Source organism: Bos indicus, chromosome 13, assembly GCF_029378745.1.
Source record: "Bos indicus isolate NIAB-ARS_2022 breed Sahiwal x Tharparkar chromosome 13, NIAB-ARS_B.indTharparkar_mat_pri_1.0, whole genome shotgun sequence".
NCBI classification, from domain to species: Eukaryota; Metazoa; Chordata; class Mammalia; order Artiodactyla; family Bovidae; genus Bos; species Bos indicus.
In genome coordinates this window covers 10,409,827-10,434,946 of record NC_091772.1, presented here as the reverse complement: position 1 = coordinate 10,434,946, position 25,120 = coordinate 10,409,827, and the positions used below count along the sequence as shown (strand labels likewise).

The following is a 25,120-nucleotide window of genomic DNA, read 5'->3' as shown; positions in this document are numbered from 1 at the left end:
TACTATTCGTACAAGTAAAAGTATTAGTATTAGTACAAGTATTAGTAAAAAAGGGACTTCCCTAGTGGTGCAGAGGCTAAGACTCTGTGCTCCCGAAGCAGCAGGGCCCAGATTCGATTCATTCTCAGGGAACTAGATCCTACATGCCACAACCAAAGGTCCCACATGCTGCAACTAAGACTCAGTGCAGCCAAATAAATACATGAATGAATAACACACAAAAATGAGCTCCAGGATGGCAGTTCATATGCATAAAAAAATAACACAGAAAATCTAAACAAGTGCTTGACCTAATTCTTTTATTAAAGTGTCTCTACCATTAGCTGCTCCGAGATAACACTAGAAAAGCATCCCATTACAGTTTATACCTTAAGATGTGTCCTAGACTAGCACCGGCATTTGATGATAGGGCAGTGGGTCAATAAATGAAATACCAGGTAAGGGATACAAATAAAAATTTTATTGTACAAAATTAAGGCCTTCACAGTTCACTAAGGCTAAACAGAGACTAGGTAATCTTTTAAATCCTTTACAAAAAGCTCACATACACTTCCGCTTTCCCAACTATTAAAATGAACTGACCAAATGTTATCAAAACGAAAGCTATAAATAACAGAGTCCTTTAAAGACAACTATCCCAAATGTTATTTTTTGGCATAGGTGATCTTCATGGCATGGGACGGTGTGATCTTAAACCCCTGCAGGGCGTCCCTAGCAGCTCCAGCCTGTCCATCATTTTCAAATTCAACAAAAGCGATGTCATGCCTCCCAGGTACCAGACGCACTTCCTTGAAACCAGGGAACCTATAACGAACGAAAACAATGCTTATATATGTAAACAATTTTTATATATGCAAATATAGAAATGACATCAAATACAAAATGTCTATTCTGCATTTAAATTTGTTAAGCAACATCATGATCTACGTACAGGAAAACGATCACATCCCACCAAGAATCCTGAGTGGGATGAAAGAGCCTGAAATATAACTAATACCATGAAAAGAACTGCAGGAATCATGTAAGCTAATTCTATTCCTGTCACTTCATCAAAGCTTTGTCTCCTATTTTACTTATCAACTAGAATTAATAATTCAAACATTAGAGGTAATTTAGCTTCTCATTTGCTTAATCTGCATACTGGTTTCGATTCATGATTAATCCAGGAGCAAACCAATGAAGCCGTAGGAATTACTGTGTGATATGCAAATGGATTCAACCCAGGGAAGTGCTATCTGTCCTGTCAGGAGGCTCTCAGAACACAGACTTGTTTACGAAATACTTACTGGTTAAACAGCATGGAGAGCATCATCTCATTAGTCTCTTCTGGTAAATTATTAAGGAATAAAATATAGTTTGGAGGGTAATCAGGGACCTATTAAAAAGAAAAGGCCAAGTTAACTTATAAGTATTATAAGTATAATTAGCCACTTTGGCTCTTACATTTAAATCTATACTTCAGAGAATTACATTCCACAGTTTAAGGCTTATGAAATCTTACCACATCAAGCACTGAAGGTGAAAAACAGTGACACCAGAGAAGTAAACAAAACCTAACAGTAATTAAGATTGACATTCAAGTCACTAAGGAAATATTTGGAAGGTTATAAATCTTATCAACAGTTTTTAAGTATTTAAGTATTAACTATTTAATTAACAGTATTTAAGAGAATATTTAAGTTTTAAGCATCCGGAGGCAGCTGGAATAGGAGGCTTCTGTCATCTGGATTACGTAACTGGTCCTAACACAAGCAGAGATGGCATTGGTGTCACCCGTCCTCAGCTGCTTAACCCGCAGATACTCAATCCTACTGCATACTACCTCCCGGTGTGTGAGAAAATTTTGGAAAAAAAAAAGATTTCCACTTAGTGCTACAACTACGGAGCCCATGCTCTGCAATAAGAGAAGCCACTGCAATGAGAAGCTCACACACCGCAGCTAGAGAAGAGCCCCCACTCACAACTAGACAAAGTTTGTGCAGAGCAACAAAGACCCAACGTAGCCAAAAATAAATAAATTAAAAAAGATTCCATGTAGAACCTATATTTGGTAATTTTTAATGTTTTGCCCAAGTAAATGAGAGTAAATTTCATGGGAGAAAAAAGATGAAATGTAAAGAACTTAGGGCTTAGAGAATTATGTGCTGGACTATAGCTGCTGAAAGACTTCATAGTAGTAGATAATGCAAGAAAATGCAAGTAACTTAAAACCAGAGGAGGAAACCTCAGTGGGGCAAGGAATTCCCTGGATGTAAGGATGAGTTTCTGATAAATCTATATTGTGCTAAGTTGCTTCAGCTGTGTTTGACTCTTTGCAACCACATGGACTATAGCCGCCAGGGTCCTCGGCCCATGGAATTCTCCAGGCAAGAATACTGGAGCAGTTGGCCATTTCCTCCTCCAGGGGATCTTCCCAATCCTGGGATTGAACCCGTGTCTCCTGCTGCTCCTGCACTGCAGGCGAATTCTGTACCGTGGAGTCACAGGGTAAAGATCTGTATCAGGAGACTTAAATATATATGTACTGAGGAAATAAGAACAAAGGTAACTATAGAACAACTTTGTTCTTTGAGAAAAGACGGGTTAGTGCTTTAGCCAATGGGAATGGATTCCAAGCAACAAGCCTGAAAAGCTCTGGGCTACATCATGTGAAGAAAACAACCATCCTGCTTCTTATCTTTATAGAACTTAGAATATATTGTTTAATCCTGTCATTGATCATTGTGGGAAGCAAGGAATAAAGTCAGGTTTTGTTTTCTTCTTCCTGAAGAAAAATAAAATGTTTTGAAGAAGGAGGTTCCACATTGTTGTGGCTTATACATGGAATCATTTTCAGTTTTTGGAGACATGAGGATTGTTGTACATTACTGCTATTGTTTTGTAATTTTATTTTAAAGTAAGTATCACATGGGAAAAAATATTACCTGAGGATTTGGTGTTGCATTTCCTTGGGTATTAGCTGAATTTGGTGTTCCCTAAATGAAAAAGAGTGAGAAACAGTTAAAACTTCCAATCCCTCTAAAAAAATAGCAAGTGTTTAAAATTACTGCACTAAAAATAAGAGTAACATAGATATTTTTATTCCATTTTGAGAATTTACATCTTAAAACTCTGACTCAAACATTTATGTATTTATATCTTGTCAAATATTTTTGAAAGGTCTGTATCATAAAACTCAACCTCTAAGTTTCAAAATTATGGAGAAATATATAGGAGAAAAACCAAGAACTGGTCTTTCTCACTTTTTTTTTAAAACAACTAGAAAAAAAAAACCCAAGCATTATACTTATTAAAACTGATTTCTAATTACTTTCAATCTGAAAGTAACTAGTTTTTGGATAATTTCACCTTTATCTGGAATTTTTAAATTAGATTTTTGAATTTATGAACTGTTCAAAGAAGGCTGATTTCAGTGGAATACTAAAGATAAAATCTATAGTATTATTTATACACAGAACTTGAAAAATAAGCCAATAGATATTAACATATTTTGGATAATGATGGAGTTAAACATCATGCAAATTCAAATAAAACTGTCTGATATACAACGAAATAGGAACTTTTGCCCATCTTACCTGACCAGGCTTTTTGTTCACAGTTGTTGCAGTCTGTTCCACAGTTTTGGCTTTTTTCTTTTCTTTTTTCTTTTCTTTGTCAGCAAAAGTGCCACGCATTTTAGATATTATATCGGAATCTGTTTTGGCATACTGGATTCGCTGTTTTAATTATTTAAAAAAAAGTTACTTTTCATTATGCTGAAGGCTATTTACACTTGTCATTAATATTTCAAATTTCATTACACAAATATAATTTTCCTGAAGGAAATCTGTCAAGTATGCTGAGTGCCAAAAGAAAATAAATTGTGGCCCTGATTTGCAACTGAGACAAAGTTAGATTCAACTGTGTTTATTAGAAGAACAATAGATTTTCATACGGGAGAAACAGGACTTTGAAAAATCTGCACCACTGATCCTCTCTATTAAAAGACAGAGAGGAGTGCACTGGAAAGCTGTCTATGCCTTACAGGGACACTCGACAGGTCAAGATGTGCATGGAGTTTGTTACTTCTCAAGTTAAAGTACTGAAGACTGAGAATGACTTTCCTTTGAATCTGGAATATTACTTTTAAACAAAATAACAAATAGTGGCATCAACTTAAATTTAAAAAGCTTTGAAAGGAAATAAGATGGCATCACAGCTGTGCAACTAGGCCACCTGCATGAATACTATGCCACAGGCAGTGTAAAACTTTTCTTTCCTGGGGTCCAGAAAGCTGAAACTACCTCTCTGATCATACTGAAACACCAGTTCTACCAATTCCTCTCTATAGTTGTCTTCTATGGCAAGAATTTGATCTCAGTATGAAGAGAAAAAGTGACATTTTACAATATGCAGGTTTGCTAATGTACAGCTCAGGGAACTCTACTCAGTACTCTGTGACCTAAAATGGGAGGGAAATCCAAAAAAGAGGGGATGTGTGTATACATAGGGCTGACTCACTTTGCTGTATAGTAGAAACTAACACAACACTGCAAAGCAAATATACTCCACTAGAAACCAATTTTAAAAAATAATGAAGGTTTGAAAACAAAGAATTTGTTAAAACCAAGAGCAGCTCTTTCCTTTCTTTTATGTTAACTAGAGATGACTATATGGGGTAAACAAGAGGAGAGCAAGCCTCTCACAACATCTCCATCCCTTCAGTCAGTCAGTTCAGTCGCTCAGTCGTGTCTAATTCTTTGCGACTGCATGGACCGCAGCACGCCAGGCCTCCCTGTCCATTACCAACTCCTGGAGTTCACTCAAATTCACGTTCATCGAGTCGGTGATGCCATCTAGCCATCTCATCCTCTGTCGTCCCCTTCTCCTCCTGCTCCCAATCCCTCCCAGCATCAGAGTCTTTTCCAGTGAGCCAGTTCCTCGCATGAGGTGGCCAAAGTATTGGACTTTCATCTTCAGCATCAGTCCTTCCAATGAACACGCAGGATTCATCTCCTTTAGGATGGACTGGTTGGATCTCCTTGCAGTCCAAGGGACTCTCAAGAGTCTTCTCCAACATCACAGTTCAAAAGCATCAATTCTTCGGCACTTTCTTCACAGTCCAACTCTCACATCCATACATGACCACTGGAAAAACCACAGCCTTGACTAAATGGACCTCTGTTGACAAAGTAATGTCTCTGCTTTTTATATGCTATCTAGGTTGGTCATAACTTTTCTTCCAAGGAGTAAGTGTCTTTTAATTTCATGGCTGCAGTCACCATCTGCAGTGATTTCGGTGCCCAAAAAAATAAAGTCTGTCACTGTTTCCACTGTTTCCCCATCTATTTGCCATGAAGTGATGGCACCAGATGCCATAATCTTAGCTTTTTCAATGTTGAGTTTTAAGCTAGCTTTTTCACTCTCCTCTTTCACCTTCATCAAGAGGTTCTTTAGTTCTTCTTCACTTTCTGCCATAAGGGTGGTGTCATCTGCATATCTGAGGTTATTGATATTTCTCCCAGCAATCTTGATTCCAGCTTGCACTTCTTCCAGCCCAGCATTTCTCATGATGTACTCTGCATAGAAGTTAAATAAGCAGGGTGACAATATACAGCCTTGATGTACCCACTTCCCTATTTGGAACCAGTCTGTTTTTCCACGTCCAGTTCTAACTGTTAAGTCCTGACCTGCATACAGATTTCTCAAAAGGCAGGTCAAGAGGTCTGGTATTCCCATCTCTTTAAGACTTTTCCACAGTTTACTGTGATCCACACAAAGGCTTTGGCGTAGTCAATAAAGCAAAAGTATATGTTTTTCTGAACTCTGGCTTTTTTGATGATCCAAAAGATCATCTTCTGTGTAGTCTTGCCACCTCTTCTTAATAACTTCTGCTTCTGTTAGGTCCATACCATTTGTCCTTTATTGTGCCCAACTTTGTATGAAATGTTCCCTTGGTATGGCTAATTTTCTTGAAGAGATCTCTAGTCTTTCCCATTCTCTTGTTTTCCATTTCTTTGCACTGATCACTGAGGAAGGCTTTCTTATCTCTCCTTGCTATTCTTTGAAACTCTGCATTCAAATGGGTGTATCTTTCCTTTTCTCCTCTGCCTTTCACAGCTATCTGTGAGGCCTCCTCAACCATTTTGCTTTTTTGCATTTCCTTTTCTTGGGAATGGTCTGGATCCCTGTCTCCTGTACAATGTCATGAACCTCCATCCACAGTTCTTCAGGCACTCTATCAGATCTAATCCCTTAAATCTATTTCTCACTTCCACTGTATAATCATAAGGGATTTGATTTAAGTCATACCTGAATGATCTGGTGGTTTTCTGTACTTTCTTCAATTGAAGTCTGAATTTGGCAATAAGAAGTTCATGATCTGAGCCACAGTCAGCTCCCGGTCTTGTTTTTGCTGACTGTATAGAGCCTCTCCATCTTTGGGCTGCAAACAATATAATCAATCTGATTTCAGTGTTGACCATCTGGTGATGTCCATGTGTAGAGTCTTCTCTTATGTTGTTGGAAGAGGGTGTTTGCTATGACCAGTGCATTCTCTTGGCAAAACTCTATTAGCCTTTGCCCTGCTTCATTCTGTACTCCAAGGCCAAATTTGCCTGTTACTCCAGGTGTTCCTTGACTTCCTACTTTTGCATTCCAATCCCCTATAATGAAAAGGACATCTTTTGGGGGTGTTAGTTCTAGAAGGTCTTGTAGGTCTTCACAGAACCATTCAACTTCAGCTTCTTCAGCATTACTGGTCAGGGCATTACAATGGTCATCTGAGTTAAATTCACCCACTCCAGTCCATGTTAGTTTGCTGATTCCTAAAATATTGACGTTCACTCTTGCCATCTCCTGTTTGACCACTTCCAATTTGCCTTGATTCATGGACCTAACATTCCAGGTTCCTATGCAATATTGCTCTTTACAGCATCGGACTTTACTTCCACCACCAGTCATATCCACAACTGGGTGCTGTTTTTGCTTTGGCTCTGTCTCTTCCCTCTTTCTGGAGTTAGTTTTCCACTGATCTCCCGTAGTATACTGAGCACCTACCAACCTGGGGAGTTCATCTTTCAGTGTCCTTTTTGCCTTTTCATACTCCATCCCTTAGGCTCCCTCTGATTGCAGGACTTCCTCCAAGTGGACTTAACCCTGCCAGCCACTGTTATTCTTGCACATCATCATCTAACCAAAAGGAGCAGATCTGGGCTAACTCTGACTTGGTCCAGGGATTCTCTCCCAACTCCCCTGCATCCTCATCCTTCTTCCTGACCTGAGAAGATCTTGGGTGATCTTGTACTTGTCCCTATGGCCTGTGAAAATCTCTTACCACAGCCCTTGCTCTTAGCTGGCTGGTCTAGAGCAGCAGTTCTCAACTTGAGGAGAATCTGCCCACCAGGACACAGCTGGCACTGCTGACTGGAGACACTGCATTGTCACGCTTAGTGGGCAGAGGCCAGAGACGCTGTTAAACACTCTCCGATGAACCACAAAACCCAAACAATAAAAAAAAGTTATTCAGTTCAAAATGTCAAAAGTGCCAGTGTTGAAAAATAGTAGACTAAATACTGATGAGGGATAAAAATTCACCCACAGCTTAGAGAAAGCGCAAGATTTACATTTATACCAGAGGTTTCATGACAGACACCCTTCGGAAGATGGTTTCACTTTACTGAGGTATTTTTGGAATTAAAGAACCAACTGTACTTGAATCACAGAGAATAATTTTGTTCTGAGTTCCAAGTCATAGACAATTTTGTTCATTTCTGATCTGGTATGTTGGCGTTAAAACAGAAGAGCAACTGAAACCACTTAAGTAAATATAAACAAGATAGCTCAAGGAACATTCTTCCCCTCTTCTAGGATGCTAGAGATCTGGCAGTACCTCCTACTTTCCTGAAGCCAGAGAGGAGACCTAAAATACCTCCAATATGAGATCAGTCTAATGGGCTTGTCCCTTTGATTTTCAGTAACTAGCTGGCAGGGTGAAGCCAGTGCCAAATGCAGCAAACAATTTCCAGCTTTCCTGGACTTCAATCCCAGGCATATGCAAACGTGTCATCCCAACTTAACAAACAGTCCTAAAACCCTTTATGGAATAAATGGCTTCTTCATACTAACATAATTTCAGATTTAAACTAAAACCCAGTCTTATACTACTACCAGCTGAGATCTAAATTATGCTAATTCTTCATGCTACTGAGAAAGATAAACTGGTTTCAGGAAATGCCAATTTACTGTAAGTTGGGGTAGGTAGGAAGGTACTACCCCTTCTCAGTTCTTCTGGAATATGACTTTCCAAACATACGATGGTGGGAAACAGTCATGTGGGAAAAGGAGAGTTGGATAGAGGATGGGCAGAAAATGCGCAGCAGTTTAACAGACAAAAAGGGCTCAGTCCTGAATTAAACAGTGCAGTACCGAGGTCCCTGGAGTGCTGACTATGCCAACACTGCCTGGTATTGTGCATTAGGTCTTCTTAGGACACAGACACACCCTTCCATGTGCACACGTTCTGTGGCTGCTTCTCCAACTATAAAGGCAGTTTAAGGAGCTGCAAAAGAGATCATCTGGCTCACACAGCCTAAAATATTTACTATCTGGCCCTTTACAGATCAGATGCCTATCCTAATTGGGGGGGGGGGGGGGGGGAATCACAATATTGGATGTCAGCAGATTAGCTTTCAAGTCCTGACAATGCCACTGGTTATAGTAACGTAAGATTTCTGTGCCTGATAATATTAATTTGTAAAAAGAGATCACAGTGGTGATCTGCACTACAGATTATGGGCCAAATCCAGCCCATGGCCCGTTTTTGTATGGCCTATGAGTTAAGAACTTTTTTCTTTCTTTTTACAATTTTTAAAGGATTATTTAAAAAACCACATACAAACCCAAGAATGTGCAATACAAAATCTATGTAGTCCACAAAGCTTATATTATCTGGTCCTTTATAAAAGAGTTTTTGCTTGCCTGTAAATCTGACCGAAAAATATTCAGTCTGCTTATTCTTTTTTTTTTTTTTAACAGGTGGTGAAATGGAACATGCACCAAAAGCCAGTTAATGGCAGAACCAGAATGAGAATATGGGACCCTGAAACTCTCGGCCTTGGCTCTTTCCCCAAAACCCCTTCCCATCGCACTCCAGTTCCAGAAGAAAAGCACTAAAATCCATACCCAATGTAGAATGTACCCATTCAAACACCAAGAGACCTCTGAATTATATACTCTGTCTCCAGCCTGATCCAATCCTCTACTATCTCTGACTTATACCAATGCCTCCTGAGTTCCTTACTTTCCTTCTCACAATTCAACTTTGACCCAACAGCTAAATGTGAAATCTCAGGTCATTCCTGAGTTTAAAACTGTCCTTAGATCAGTGCTTTGACTGCATAGCTTCTAAAGTACAGTATTTCACTATAGTATTTTTTGAAACTTTGGACTGGATTTCCTCTTTGACTCACCATTTTTGTTTTGTGTTGTTTTACAAGTTTACAAACAGAGGTTTCTTTTTAATCTTCTGAGTTAATTAATCACAGGATGGTGTGATCACTGACCTAGAGCCAGACATCCTGGAATGTGAAGTCAAGTGGGCCTTAGAAAGCATCACTATGAACAAAGCTAGTGGAGGTGATGGAATTCCAGTGAAGCTATTTCAAATCCTGAAAGATGATGCTGTGAAAGTGCTGCACTCAATATGCCAGCAAATTTGGAAAACTCAGCAGTGGCCACAGGATTGGAAAAGGTCAGTTTTCATTCCAATCCCAAAGAAAGGCAATGCCAAAGAACGCTCAAACTACTGCACAATTGCACTCATCTCATACACTAGTAAAGTATTGCTCTAAATTCTCCAAGCCAGGCTTCAGCAATATGTGAACCATGAACTTCCTGATGTTCAAGCTGGTTTTAGAAAAGGCAGAGGAACCAGAGATCAAATTGCCAACACTGGATCATGGAAAAAGCAAGAGAGTTCCAGAAAAACATCTATTTCTGCTTTATTGACTATGCCAAAGCCTTTGACTGTGTGGATCACAATAAACTGGAAAATTCTGAAAGAGATGGGAATACCAGACCACCTGATCTGCCTCTTGAGAAATCTGTATGCAGGTCAAGAAGCAACAGTTAGAACTGGACATGGAACAACAGACTGGTTGTTGTTCTGTATATTGTCACCCTGCTTATTTAACTTATATGCAGAGTACATCATGAGAAACGCTGGACTGGAAGAGGCACAAGCTGGAATCAAGATTGCCGGGAGAAATATCAATAACCTCAGATATGCAGATGACACCACCCTTATGGCAGAAAGTGAAGAGGAACTAAAAAGCCTCTTGATGAAGGTGAAAGTGGAGAGCGAAAAAGTTGGCTTAAAGCTCAACATTCAGAAAACAAAGATCATGGCATCCGGTCCCATCACTTCATGGGAAACAGATGGGGAAACAGTGGAAACAGTGTCAGACTTTATTTTTTTGGGCTCCAAAATCACTGCAGATGGTGACTGCAGCCGTGAAATTAAAAGACGCTTATTCACTGGAAGGAAAGTTATGTCCAACCCTGATAGCATATTCAAAAGCAGAGACATTACTTTGCCAACAAAGGTTCGTCTAGTCAAGGCTATGGTTTTTCCTGTGGTCATGTATGGATGTGAGAGTTGGACTGTGAAGAAGGCTGAGCGCCAAAGAATTGATGCTTTTGAACCGTGGTGTTGGAGAAGACTCTTGAGAGTCCCTTGGACTGCAAGGAGATCCAACCAGTCCATTCTGAAGGAGATCAGCCCTGGTATTTCTTTGGAAGGAATGATGCTAAAGCTGAAACTCCAGTACTTTGGCCACCTCATGCGAAGAGTTGACTCATTGGAAAAGTCTCTGATGCTGGGAGGGATTGGGGGCAGGAGGAGAAGGGGACGACAGAGGATGAGATGGCTGGATGGCATCACTGACTCGATGGATGTGAGTCTGGATGAACTCCGGGAATTGGTGATGGACAGGGAGGCCTGGCGTGCGGCGATTCATGGGGTCGCAAAGAGTCGGACACGGCTGAGTGACTGAACTGAACTGAGTAATTAATTTCTAGTTCTTAGTTCTTTTGAGATGACAGTATTGCCTATACTGCCATTGTTCTTAAAATATTCTACATCTCCGTGTATTTTGGTTTTGCCCATCTGAACTATCGTAACTCAAGAAGTGAATATTATAAACTCTACTACTAATGTGTTTCTATAAAAATAAATACATAAATAAACCCCAACCCACTACACAGAAGGCAGAAAGCAATAGCCACACTGTCAAGGGTATATTTACAAATCTACCACACCATTAATAGCGATTAAAGCCTAAAGAAGATTGATTTACCATTGGTTTGCCATAAAATGGAAATCCTTGTAACTGTCTCAAGGCATTTGTAGATGAGCCCAATTCCTTAAATATAACAAAGGCTTGTCCCCTCATCTTCATGGTCTTCAAAGCAACGATATCTACCACGTGGCCAAACTGAGAAAACAGGGCATACAGGGATCTCTTCAATTCTGCACAAAATTAGAGGGGAAACAAGTCATTTGTGGATGAAACTATGACTGAAATTCTTCTTTAAATGACACTGCATTGAGTGCACTCCGCTTATTTATTTATACAAAGTTACATATTTTAATAACGTACTATTCCCAATGCCTGTTTAATTTTAAAAGTTTCTGAAACAATTTCATCTGAGTGAAAACAGATTCAACACATCTTCAGCCCCTACTTATTTCTAATCTTTAAAAAGCCTTAAAGTCTTTACACAGTAAGGGATAAAGCATTATTTCAGGCAGTGAGAAAGATGACTAGATGAGAACTTTTGAAGCTGTATAATTTTTAAGATGGTAGTAAATAAACACACTAGTTTTTTTTTTTTTAACAAAAAACACTTACCTTCCTTTTTAATTTTGTCATTCATATTGTTGATATAAATTGTATGATTTGGTCTGATATCCATGTTTTGGGTTAAACTGTTCCAACAGCCTAAAGAGACAATAAATATTCTGTTACTAAATAGGGAGGATTCGTTCACGTCATAGGGTGGCATTAAGGACACAGAACAAAGGGACTGACTTTTCAATTCTTTCAGCCCCAAATGTCAGTCTGAAAACTGAAAATATCAGTTTGGCGGTAGTCTTTAAAACCTCTCCAAAACTTGCTAGCCCTCCTTTTTAAAGAAAAGAACAGTTCTCAGGCCAAAAACTCGGTGGCGCACCATATCTAGTCAATTTTTAATAATACTCCCTTATTCCATACTTTTATTTTTATAACCTATTTCTTTTATGACAAGTGAGACTGTTTTTTCCATCTGCGTAATGAAACAACTTTCCTTTTTAAACAATATTTAAAAATTGAATAGATTTGGTGAAAAATGAAAAAACAAGCTAACAAATGCGCATTCAGTAAAAATCACAAGATACAGAACATTAATGAAGTTTGCCAAGAATCCTTTCATGAGTACTCTCATAAAGCACTTCCATAGTATTACTTAATTCATATACACCATCACTAACAGTCCTGACTCCAAAGTCAAATGGAACCGACTTGAAACGCGGTATAGTACCGCGTGATGGTTACAAACTCAGATGCTAGTGCCAGTGGATCTGAATCCAAATCTTTCTATGCTTCTTACTAGCTGCTTGACTGATGGCAAGTTCCTTAGTTTCACAGGTTCATATCTGTAAAATGGGGATGGTAATTTGCCCAATAGAGCTCAGAAGACTAAATGAGATAAAATTCTTTGCAGCTTTTAGAATGAGCAGTAAGCACTTACAACAGCTGTCACTGCTGTCTATCACAGAATAAAGCAGGGATTCCCAGGTGGCTTAGTGGTAAAGCATTGGCCTGTCAACGCAGGAGACGTGGGCCCGAACCATGGGTCACGAAGATCCCCTGAAGAAGGAAATGGGAACCCACTCCAGTATTCTTGCCTGGGAAATGCCACGGATAGAGAAGCCTGGCAGAATACAGTCCATGGGGTCGCAAAGAGTCGAACATGATTTAGCGACGAAACAAGAAGTTAATGCAAGTTCTTGCCCACGGTTACATAGGTGATACGCAGGAGGCCTGAAAATTCAACCCTTGTTTTCTGTCTCTTGCACTTTTATTTCACACCCACCACACTATTTCATTTTTCCCACCGTTTTAGTCGCGAATTGGGACCTCGCTTTATTCCCTTGGTAACCCACATATCGCTGCATCTCACGAACATTTACACTCATAGTACGTGCACAGCATAGGATGTCTGACAAGCAAAACGCCTAAAGACGAGGACTGTCCTTGTGCGGGTTAATAGGTGAAAGGTAACGCTTCTCAGAGGTTTGAGACCCTAAACTGAAACTTGGTGGACCTGTGACTCGAAGACGATGAAGAGAAGGAAGTGACAGGGATCAAACTGAGCAGGGGCGCCGGGAGTCGCCTTCCGGATTCAAAAGGGGAGCCTCTGGGAGGCCCCTGAGAACGCACGGCGCGCTGTAAACGCCTCGCATCCGCAAAAGTTATCCATAACTTCACACGCGCGAGGGTGTCGCCTCTCCAGACGCAGCAACATCCGCCCACGAGCTCCGCCCGAAGCCCCAGGAAGCGGCCACGCCATGCCCGGCCCCGAACTGTCCCGCCTAAGACAAGCTCTGAAGTCCAGGGGCCTCGCCAGACCCGAGCGTCAGTTTCCAGGCCTTCCTCGGCGACCCACCACGAACCCTCGGATGCATACATTCCGGCCCCAGCGTTGCGGACCGGTTATTCTCGGCTCCCGCAGGGGAACGTTTGGCTAAGCCGCAACCCGCAGCCAGAAGAGAAGAGAGAGCGAAGAAAAAAACCCCTCCAACTCACCAAACAGGTCCACCACGTCCCGTAACAATCACAAGCCAGAAGCCGGAAGCGGAACCAGCCACCGGAAATGACGATATCAAGCGCCTCAATAGAAAGCTGATCAGTCAAGAGCCGAGCCCAGAGTGGATCGATGCCCGTCGGTCTAGCCCACGGTAAGTAATCGCTCTGAGCATGCGCACACGTGGTGGACGGGGAGAACAGGTGTGAAGGGGACACGGTAAAGGGAAAGAGGCTTGGGGGAATTCTGTGGGTTTAACTCGAATTCTAGGGGAGCGCAATAAGAGTATAAGGACAGATGGTGATCAGTTCCGTCACCATGAGTTAGCGCTGTTCAACACAGAACATCCTGATAAACATATCTGTGGGCTTCCCTAGTGGTTCAGACGGTAAAGAATCAGCCTGCAATGCGGGAGACCTGGGTTCGATCCCTGGGTTGGGAAGATTCCCTGGAGGAGAGGGCATGGCAACCAACCCCTGTATTCTTGCCTGTGAAATCCCGTGGACAGAGGAGCGTGGTGGCCTGCACTCCATGGGGTGGTACAGTTGGACACGAGTGGATACGACAAACACATCTGTAAGTTGAAAGCACTGTAAGATGCAAATGAGAACACATGCAATAACACCTAACCTACCCAGCATCACACATTTAATCCAGACCTATCACAAATGTGCTCAGAACACTCACATTAGCCTTTTTGTTGTTCAGTCGTTCAGTCATGTCCGACTTTTTTGCAACCCCATGGGCTGCAGCAGGCCAGCCTTCCCTGTCCTGCAGCCATCTCCTGGAGCTTGCTCAAACTCATGTCCATTGAGTTGGTAATGCCATCCAACCATCTCATCCTCTGTCGTCCCCTTCTCCTCCTGCCTTCAATCTTTCCCAGCATCAGGGTCTTTCCTAATGAGTTAGTACTTCACATCCGGTGACCACCGTATTAGAACTTCAGCTTCAGCATCAGTCCTTCCAATGGATATTCAGGATTGATCTGCTTTAAGATTGGTTGGATCCCCTTGCAGTCCAAGGGACTCTCAAGTGTCTTCTCCAACAACACAGTTCAAAAGCATCAATTCTTTGGTGCTCAGCCTTCTTTATGGTCCAACTCTCACATCCATACATGACTACTGGAAAAAACATAATTTGACTAGATGGACCTTTGTTGGCAAAGTAATGTCTCTGCTTTTTAATATCCTGTCTAGGTTGGTCATAGCTTTTCTTCCAAGGAGCAAGCGTCACCATGGGCAGTGATTTTAGAGCCCAAGAAAATAGTCTCTCACTGTTTCCATTGTTCCCCCAAAGTTTGCCATGAAATGATGGTACTGGATTCCAAGACCTTCATTTTTTTGAATGTTGAGTTTTAAGCCAGCTTTTTTAATCTCCTCTTTGACTTTCATCATGAGGCTCTTTAGTTCTTTGCTTTCGTCCATAAGAGTGGTGTCATCTGCATATCTGAGGTTATTGATATTTCCCCCAGCAATCTTGATTCCAGCTTGTGCTCTATCCAGCCTGGCATTTGGTATGATGTACTCAGCATATAAGTTAAATAAGCAGGGTGACAATATACAGCCTGGATGTACTTCTTTCCCAATTTTGAACCAGTCCATTGTTCCATGTCCAGTTCTAACTGTTGCTTCTTGACCTGCATATGGATTTTTCAGGAGGCAGGTCAGGTGCTTTGATATTCCCATCTCTTTAAGAATTTTCCACAGTTTGTTGTGATCCACATAGTCAAAGGCTTGAAGGTAGTCAACGAAGCTGAAGTAGATGTTTTTCTGGAATTCTCTTGCTTTTTCTATGATCCAGTGGATGTTGACAATTTGACCTCTGGTTCCTCTGCCTTTTTAAATCCAGCTTGAACATCTGAAAGTTTTGGGTTCATGTACTGTTGAAGCCTAGCTTGGAGAATTTTGAGCATTACTTTGCTAGTGTGTGAGATGAGTGTAATTGTACAATAGTTTGAACATTTTTTGGCATTACCTTTCTTAGGGATTGGAATTAAAACTGACCCTTTCCAGTCCTGTGGCCACTGCTGAGTTTTCCAAATTTGCTGGCATATTGAGTGCAGCACTTCAGCAGCAGCATCTTTTAGGATTTGAAATAGCTCAGCTGGAATCCCATCACCTCCACTTATAGTTGGGCAAAAATCATCCATACAAAGCCAATTTTATAATAATGTGTTGAACATTACATGCAATTTGTTGAATACTACACTGAAAGTGAAAAACATAATAGCAGTCTGGGTACAGAATGTAGTTCACCCTCATGGTCACATGACTGACTGTATTGGTGGAAAATGGAAGGATGGTCATAACTCAGGTCTCCAGGGAGTCCCTGGGAGGGGCCACCAAGTAAGCATCCTTGGCTTCATGCAGGAAAGATTTCAAGAGTCATGGTTGTAAAGCGAAAGCAGGTTTATTGAAAAAGATAGACATTCCACAGGCAGAATACAGTCCTTCTCAGTAGGTGAGAGTGGGGCTGTGGTCGGGGGGGGAGTTAGTTTTTTATGGGCTAGATAATTTCATAGGCTAATAAGTGGGAGGAATAATCCAACTATTTTAGGGAAGGAGGTGTCTCTATGACTTGGGGTATTGCCCACTTTTTTAGTCTGCATTGGAGCTGTCATAATGCCTGTGGGCATATTATTTAGCATATGCTAATGTATCACAATGAGCATATAATGAGGCCCAGGGTCTAGTAGGGGCTTCCCAGGTGGTGCCGTGGTAAAGAACCCACCGCTAAAGCAGGAGATGTAAGACATGTGGGTTCAATCCCTGGGTCAGGAAAATCCCCTGGAGGAGGAAATGGCAATCCACTCCAGTGTTCTTGCCTGGAGAATCCCATGGACAGAGGAGCCTGGTGGGCTACAGCCCATGGGGTTCCAAAGAGTGGGACACGACTAAATGACTTATAACAGGAAGGTCTACTAGACGTTGAATCTTCTGCCATCTTGGGTCTCATAGTTTCTAACCAGTTTTTGTCATGTCTTTGATGGCTACATCATTCTTTTAATGGTTGTGCCCTGCCCCTTCCTTCCTTCTAAACTGGGAGCTGTGGTTTGCTGCCCAGCATTAGGACAGTAGCTACTGCATGTTGTTAGCACAGGAAAAGCTCAAAATTCAAGATTTGAACATTGGTTTTTATTGAATGTGTGTCACTTTCACATCTGCATAAAGTAAAAAAATCGTTAAGTTGGATGATCTTAAGTTGGGGACCCTCTGATTGAAACAGAACTGGACCCTATTTTCCTTAGCCCTCACCTGGCTGTCCTGGGTCTTCCAGAGGAGTGCTGTGGTCATAACAGTGTATGAGCCTGGTGCTGCTTATGGCTAGCTAACCCAAGTAGGGAATTTGGGGGACATTCCTAGCAGCTGCCAAAATCATTTGTTTTAATGATCCTCCCTGTTTCTCCCCTCAGCACTGGCTGCCAACTTATGCTTTTCCTTGGTGACATGGAACTTTGCATTTGGGATGAGCTGACGAGCTCCAAGACCAGGTAAGTTCACTGGTGTGCACGCAGGCACCCTTCCCATCTGTGAGTTCTAGAGATGTTTGGGCATTCTTGCCAATTGGTTCTAATGTCTATCTGCCATTGACAAGTGTTTGTAAGTGCCAGTGCTATTTTAGAATTCTTGCCAGTTGGTTCTGGTGTGTGTCTGATGTTGAGGACCATTTGTGAACACTGACCGCTATTTGGGCACTTTTGCCAATTGGTTCTGAATGATGTCTGTCTGCCATTGAGGACCATTTGTGAGAATGAGGTGCTAGTTGGGCATTCTTGCCAATTGGTTTTGATGTCTGTCTACCGCTGAGCACCGTTTGTGAGCACTGAGTGTCATTTGGGTATTTTGCCAATTGGCTCTGACATCAGGCTACCATTGAGGATCATCTGTGTTGGGCAAGTGTTCATTTGGGACTCCATACCAGTAACCCTCAGAGAGGGTTTATGACAGATCTGTTGTTTGGTCTGTGAGTGTATATTCCATTTGTATGATTGGTACTCTTGTTGCCTTATGTAAAATAGGACATTTAGGTTCAATTAATTAAGAAAAATTTTAGCTATGAAATTATGACTACAAAAAAGATGATTTTTTTTGGACAATGTATGGCAGCAGTATTCTTTAGACTCTCAAGAAAGTTGGTTAAGATAAAACTCTTGAAATTCAAAAAAATCGGTTCTTTTGGCATATGCAGTTAGGGAAAGCTAGCTTGACAAAAAGTTTTTTTAGACCCTGAGAAATTAAAATATAACTAGGAGAAACTTTGAAGTTAATGCTTATCATGTCCTTAAAATACAAACACAGTCCACTTTGCCTGGATCTTCAGCCCTGTACTTTGCCTGAATCTTCAGCCATTATATCTACTATTGTGGGCAAGAATCCCTTAGAAGAAATGGAGTAGCCATTATAGTCAGTAAGAGTCCAAAATGCAGTATTTGGATGCAATCTCAAAAATGACAGAATGATATGTTTGTTTCCAAGGCAAACCATTAAATATCACAGTAATCCAAGTCTATGCCCCAACCAGAAATGCTGAAGAAGCTGAAGTTGAATGGTTCTATGAAGAACTATAAGACCTTCTAGAACTAACACCCAAAAAAGATGTTGTCTCATTATAGGGGACTGGAATACAAAAGTAGGAAGTCAAGAGCTACCTGATGTAATAGGCAAATTTGGCCTTGGAGTACAGAATGAAGTAGGGCAAAGGATAACAGAGTTTTGCCAAAAGAATGCACTGGTCATAGCAAACACCCTCTTCCAACACCACTAGAAGTCTACACATGGACATCACCAGATGGTCAACACCGAAGTCAGATTGATTATATTCTTTGCAGCCAAAGATGGACAAGCTCTATACAGTCAGCAAAAACAAGACCAGGAGCTGACTGTGGCTCAGATCATGAGCTCCTTATTGCCAAATTCAGACTTAAATTGAAGAAAGTAGGGAAAACCACCAGATCATTCAGGTATGACCTAAATCAAATCCCTTATGATTATACAGTGGAAGTGAGAAATAGATTCAAGGGATTAGATCTGATAGACAGAGTGCCTGAAGAACTGTGGATGGAAGTTCATGACATTGTACAGGAGGCAGGGATCAAGACCATCCCCAAGAAAAAGAAATGCAAAAAGGCAAAATGGTTGCCTGAGGAGGTCTTACAAATAGCTGTGAATAGAAGAGAAGTGAAAAGCAAAGGAGAAAAGGAAAGATATACCCATTTGAATGCAGAGTTCCAAAGAATATCAAGGAGAAATAAGAAAGTCTTCCTCAGTGATCAATGCAAAGAATTAGAAGAAAACAATAGAATGGGAAAGACTAGAGATCTCTTCAAGAAAATTAGAGATACCAAGGGAATATTACATGCAAAGATGAGCACAATAAAGGACAGGAATGATATGGACCTAACAGAAGTAGAAGATATTAAGAAGTGGCAAGACTACACAGAAGAACTGTACAAAAAAGATCTTCATGACCCAGATAATCATGATGATATGATTACTCACCTAGAGCCAGACGTCCTGGAATATGAAGTCAAGTGGGCCTTAAGAAGCATCACTATGAACAAAGCTAGAGGAGGTGATCGAATTCCAGTTGAGCTATTTCAAATCCTAAAAGGTGATGCTGTTGAAGTGCTGCTCTCAATATGCCAGCAAATCTGGAAAACTCAGCAGTGGCCACGGGACTGGAAAAAGTCAGTTTTCATTTCAATCCCAAATAAAAGCACTGCCAAAGAATGCTCAAACTACCTCACAATTGCACTCGTCTCACACGCTGGCAAATTACTGCTCAAAATTTTTCAAGCCAGGCTTCAACTGTACGTGAACCATGAACTTCCAGATATTCAAGCTGATTTAGGAAAAGCAGAGGAACCAGAGATCAAATTGCCAACATCTGCTGGATCATCGAAAAAAGCAAGAGAGTTCCAAAAAAGCATCTACTTTTGCTTTATTGAGTATGCCAAAGCCTTTGACTGTGCAGGTCACAACAAACTGGAAAATTCTTCAAGAGATGGGAATATCAGACCACCTGAGCTGCCTCCTGAGAAATCTGTATGCAGATCAAGGAGCAACAGTTAGAACTGGACATGGAACAACAGACTGGTTCCAAACAGGAAAAGGAGTACATCAAGGCTGTATATTGTCACCCTGCTTATTTAATTTATATGCAGAGTACATCATGAGAAATGCTGGGCTGGAGGAAGCACAAGCTGGAATCAAGATTGCTGGGAGAAATATCAATAACCTAATATATGCAGATGACACCACCCTTATGGCAGAAAGCAAATAACTAAAGAGCCTCTTGATGAAAGTGAAAGAGGACAGTGAAAAAGCTGGCTTAAAACTCAACACTCAGAAAACTAAGATCATGGCATCCAGTCCCATCACTTCATGGCAAATAGATGGGTAAACAGTGGAAAGTGACAGACTTTATTTTTCTGGGCTCCATAATCACTGCAGATGGTGACTGTAGCCATGAAATTAAAAGACACTTACTCCTTGGAGGGAAAGTTATGACCAATCGAGACAGCATATTAAAAAGTAGAGACATTACCAAAAAAGGTCCATCTAGTCAAAGCTGTGCTTTTTCCAGTAGTCATGTGGTTGTGAGAGTTGGACTATAAAGAAAGCTGAGCACTGAAGAATTGATGCTTTTGAACTGCGTTGTTGGAGAAGACTCTTGAGAGTCCCTTGGACTGCAAGGAGATCCAACCAGGCCATCCTAAAGGAGACCAATCCTGGGTGTTCATTGGAAGGACTAATGCTGAAGCTGAAACTCCAATACTTTGGCCAACTGATGCGAGGACTTGACTCATTGGAAAAGACCCTGATGCTGGGAGAGATTGAAGGTGGGAGAAGAAGGGGACAACAGAGGATGAGATGGTTGGATGGCATCATCAACAGTATGGACATGAGTTTGAGCAGGCTCCGGGAGTTGGTGATGGACAGGGAAGCCCAGCATGCCTCAGTCCATGGGGTTTCAAAGAGTTGGACACGACTGTGTGACTGAACTGAACTGAACTGAACTCAGCCCTGGGTTAATTGTAAAACCTCAAGTCAAAATGGGAAAAAAAGAGGGGAAGCCTTTTAAAATTGAGAATGTAAATTTGACTAGTCTGACTATTATCCATAAACTGGTGAGTTTAATTGCAATGCCTGCCTAACTCACGAAATATAAAAAAAATGAGACCTCTGTTTGTCTGTATGTCTGCATGTCTCAATATGTGTTCTTGTCTTTGGACAATATTGCTGAGGTTAATTTGTGAAGAAGCTCTTTTTAATTGGCCTTAAAAAAATTATAAGTGCTTACAAATCAAAACAAATCTAAATTTACCTACTTTTGTCTTCTTGTAAGACCAAGAGGGAAACTAAAGATATTTTGGTTTATTAAACCAAATGCATGTTGTACCACTGAATAAAAATTACACTATGAAAAAACTGTATGTTTTTTGAGGTTATGGAATGTGTTCTTCATTTGCCAATCAGAAAATGCCAGTGTAACATTTCAATCTCTTGTTTCTTGTTTTTTTTTTTTTGTTAAATTATTCAGGAGTTAAAAATTGTGATGTATAAAATGATAAGATAAACATTTCGGTGTGTAAAGCAAATAGGATATGTGTTGTTGGCAAAAAAAAAGGTATAAAAATGGAATTATTTTTCTTGAGGAAAAATGATGATAATAATTTTATTCTACAGTTGTTTGTTTCTGGATGAGGAAATACAAATTTGTTTGGATCCAGAAAATGATAAAAGGTTTATGAAAAAGGGACTTTGAGAAACGAATTTTGTATGTTGTCAGGATTAAGAATTTAATTTAATTAGGTATATGAATTTTGCTATTAACAGTAAACTGATGCAAGACTGTATTTTTTTTCCCTCTCTGTTAATAAAGCAAAATTATCCTGGAATATTGATCCATTTAGGTAACAGAGACTTCTAATGGAAAATAATTGTTTTGTTTCTAATCTTACTTTAGACTCTAATGTTCAGGATGGAAAAATTGTCCAGTGAGGTTGTCACAGAGTATAACTACTCGTGATGTGTAGCCCTGCTGGCTTTAAGTTTACTGCTTAAAGCACATGTGCAATGTTTGTGTGACGGTTGGGTATAGATGATGAAATGTGTGGCCTATAAAGCATTTCCCTACTAACATACCATATCTAACATGGGATCTTTTTAGTTTTCCCCCAACGTGGACAGCTAGGCAAGTATATAAACAAAAAGGAGCCCTTGCACCAAGGGACGTGGATGGACCCAGAGCATGCAAAAGAGCAGGCAACGTTGGAAAAATGTATTGATTATCAATGCTTGCCATGAAAGGAGCTACAATTAAAAGGGGAAGATGACGGAAGAAATTTTCACATTTTGAGGTATGGGCAAGTCATTCTGGCCTATACATGATTTATTTAAACTTTAGGCTAACCAAAACAACCTGTTTATGGCCTATTAAATATAGCCCTGTGGCTTACCTGGCCTCGGGTCAGCAGGTGAGCTGGGAGGGAGCTGGGGGGCCCAGGGAACAGGCTGGGGCTATGTCCTTCAGAGCTCCAGAGCCCTCACCAAGGCTGCCCCCTAGAGGACCAGGCCTTGAGGCAGTGGTGACCCTCTCTCCTGTCCCTGTCTCTGTGACCTAATGGCAGTGGCCATCTGCATAGGACACAGTCTGTGGGACCTGCCCCCACCCCCATGCTGTACAGCATCCTGAGGGGCCTGCAGGGCCAGTGGGGTCCTGGGTCCCTGGGTCCCTCAGTGATGACAGCTGAGCAGGGTCTGCGGACCAGGCCCTGAGGGAGCCACCAATGAGATCTGCCTCCTCTTAGCGAGAAACTGGACCTTAGAGGGTGACTTGGGACCCGTCCCTTTCTTGTCAGAACAGAGAATAACATTTGTTTGGTGGCGGTTTGTAGGAACCTCCTTACCTGACTACGAGCTGACCTCAAGAACAAAGGCTCTGGGACTTCCTTGGCAGTCTAGTGCTTAAAATTTTGCCTCTCTATCCTGAGGTTTCCCTGGTGGCTCGACAGTAAAGCATCTGTCTGCCATACAGGAGACCTGGGTTCTATCCCTGGGTTGGGAAGATCCCCTGGAGAAGGAAATGGCAGCCCACTCCACTCCACTTGCCTGAAAAATCCCATGGACAGAGGAGCCTGGTGGGCTACAGTCCATGAGGTCGAAAAGAGTTGGACACAACTGAGCAACATCACTCTCTATGCAGAGGGTAGGGGTTCAATCCCTGGTCAGGGAGCTAAAATCCCACATGCCTCCTGGTCAAAAAACCAAAACATAAAACAGAAATAATATTGTAACAAATTCAATAAAGACCCCCCCCCAAAAAAAATGGTTCTTTAAAAAACAACGAACAAAGGCTCTGACACCAAAAAATTTGCAGCAACTAAGCACGGCCCTCCCTCACCTTTCCTAGAAAGGGGCTTTGCTGAGAGGTTCCAGGGAGTTCGGAGTTTTTAAGGCACGAGTCACCCATCTCCTTTCGGGACCCTCGATAAACCTTTCTCTGCTCCAAACGCCATCATTTTGGTATTGTTGTGCCTCACTGTGTGTTGGGCACGTGGACTGGTGTTTCCATAACACGTTCACTCAAGTACCTTAAGTAATTAGAAAAGTGGCTGATATGTATTGAATAAGTGAATGAAGTTTCATTAGGCAACACTGAACAAATGTGATGTGTTAGGAAGATGCACAAGTGTAGGAAATAATATTATGCAGTCACAGAAAAGCATTGTTTTATTACTTAGATGTAAAAATTTAAAAGAATGTAAACAATCCTCAGTGAAGGAGTTATGAGAAGAATAAAAAGAATATCCTTAACTCATTAAAAGAGAATATAAACTAAATAAAACCACTCTGAATAGCAAAAGACAAGTTGCCCTGCACATTAATTTTTGCATCTGAGCAATTAATTAATTCTGTTTGATGATAATGAGGATGGTGAAACTTTATTATGTAAGTGGTTCTGGCTAAGAGCTCATTATAACTTAAAAAAGAGTAAGATAAGACTTTGCAAAGACACTCTACCAGGGCAGAAAATACCACAGGAAATGCAGAGACCTGTGGAGCACTATACCAAAGTCATGAGTGTGGGAGTCCTATACCAGGGTCACAGGACGAAAATCTCTGGAACTGAACAAGCCCCACAGCAACTGTTGCAGTGAACCTCCAGATCTAAACTGGCCACTTCCCTGACCCCATATGAGGTAAAACACCCACCCTATAGCATCCTAACCAATCACCTTTCCAGCAGGAATCTTCTTTGTCATGAGGCTATAGCCACCTTGGGCTTCCCAGTTGGCACCAGCGGTAAAGAATCCGCCTGCCAATGCAGGAGACATGAGATGTAGGTTCGATACCTGGGTTGGGAAGATCTGGAGGAGGGCACAGCAATCCACTCCAGTATTCTTGCCTGGAGAATCCTATGGTCAGAGGAACCTGACGGGCTACAGTATATAGGATTGCAAAGAGTTGGACACGACTGAAGCGACTTAACACACACACACAGCCCTTGAAAGGCTTCAGCTCTCCCTGGATACAGCCTGCAGTTCTAACAGCATCCCAGCTCTAAATTCCACCTCTTGTCTAGAAATTCTTTTCCAGCCCTCGCACAGATCATGACAAGACCTAAAGACAGAGGCCTGTTCTGTTAACCACTGAACAATGGCTACTATACATTATACTGTGAGAAGAAAATCTTCTAAGGTCAACTCAGTGGCAATGATCTGCAGGCTCTTTCCCAAGTTCTAAGACAGCCAGTGCATTTTCCTGTCCTTGGGCAGTTGCTGTGGGCTTTTCAATAGCCTTTTAATGGTCTGCAGTGATTTCCTTAGTGATCTAGAGAAAACAATCATTGAAAGTAGGACTGGGAAAAAAAGGCGGGGAGATAGGAGCTTTACTGGTTTTGTGAGAAGCACTGCACCACCTGGCCACATAACTATATTATGAGTGTTATAACACCCAAAATTGTACCATAGAGCAACCATCACTCCGTTATAGCAAAATTCACTTGTTGAGAGGGTCAGATGTCAAAAATTCACTTTAAAAATTTGAATAAGAGTTGATTTACAATGTTAGTTTCAGGTGTACAGCAAAATGAGTCATATATGTATATGTAATATATATATGTAAATCCATACAAATATCTTTTTAATATTCTTTTTCATTACAGGTTACTACAAGCTCGTGAATATAGTTCCCCCTGCTATAGAGTAGGCCCTTGTTGTTCATCTTTTTCTATAGTAGTGTGTATCTGTTAATCCCAAACCCCTAATTTGTCCCTCTCCCTGCCTTTG

At 41.2% G+C, this 25,120-nt stretch overlaps 1 protein-coding gene across 1 annotated transcript; it reads right to left on the bottom strand.

Moving 5' to 3' along the window:
• Positions 1–438: 438 nt before the first annotated feature.
• SNRPB2 (small nuclear ribonucleoprotein polypeptide B2) lies at positions 439–13,935 on the bottom strand. Its single transcript, XM_070800720.1, has 7 exons — positions 13,830–13,935; positions 11,892–11,981; positions 11,337–11,509; positions 3,576–3,716; positions 2,925–2,975; positions 1,287–1,375; positions 439–804 (listed from the first exon to the last, which is right to left on the bottom strand). The coding sequence occupies exons 2-7, from the start codon at positions 11,953–11,955 to the stop codon at positions 645–647; spliced, it is 678 nt and encodes a 225-aa protein (XP_070656821.1). The 5' UTR covers positions 11,956–11,981; positions 13,830–13,935; the 3' UTR covers positions 439–644.
• Positions 13,936–25,120: the final 11,185 nt, after the last annotated feature.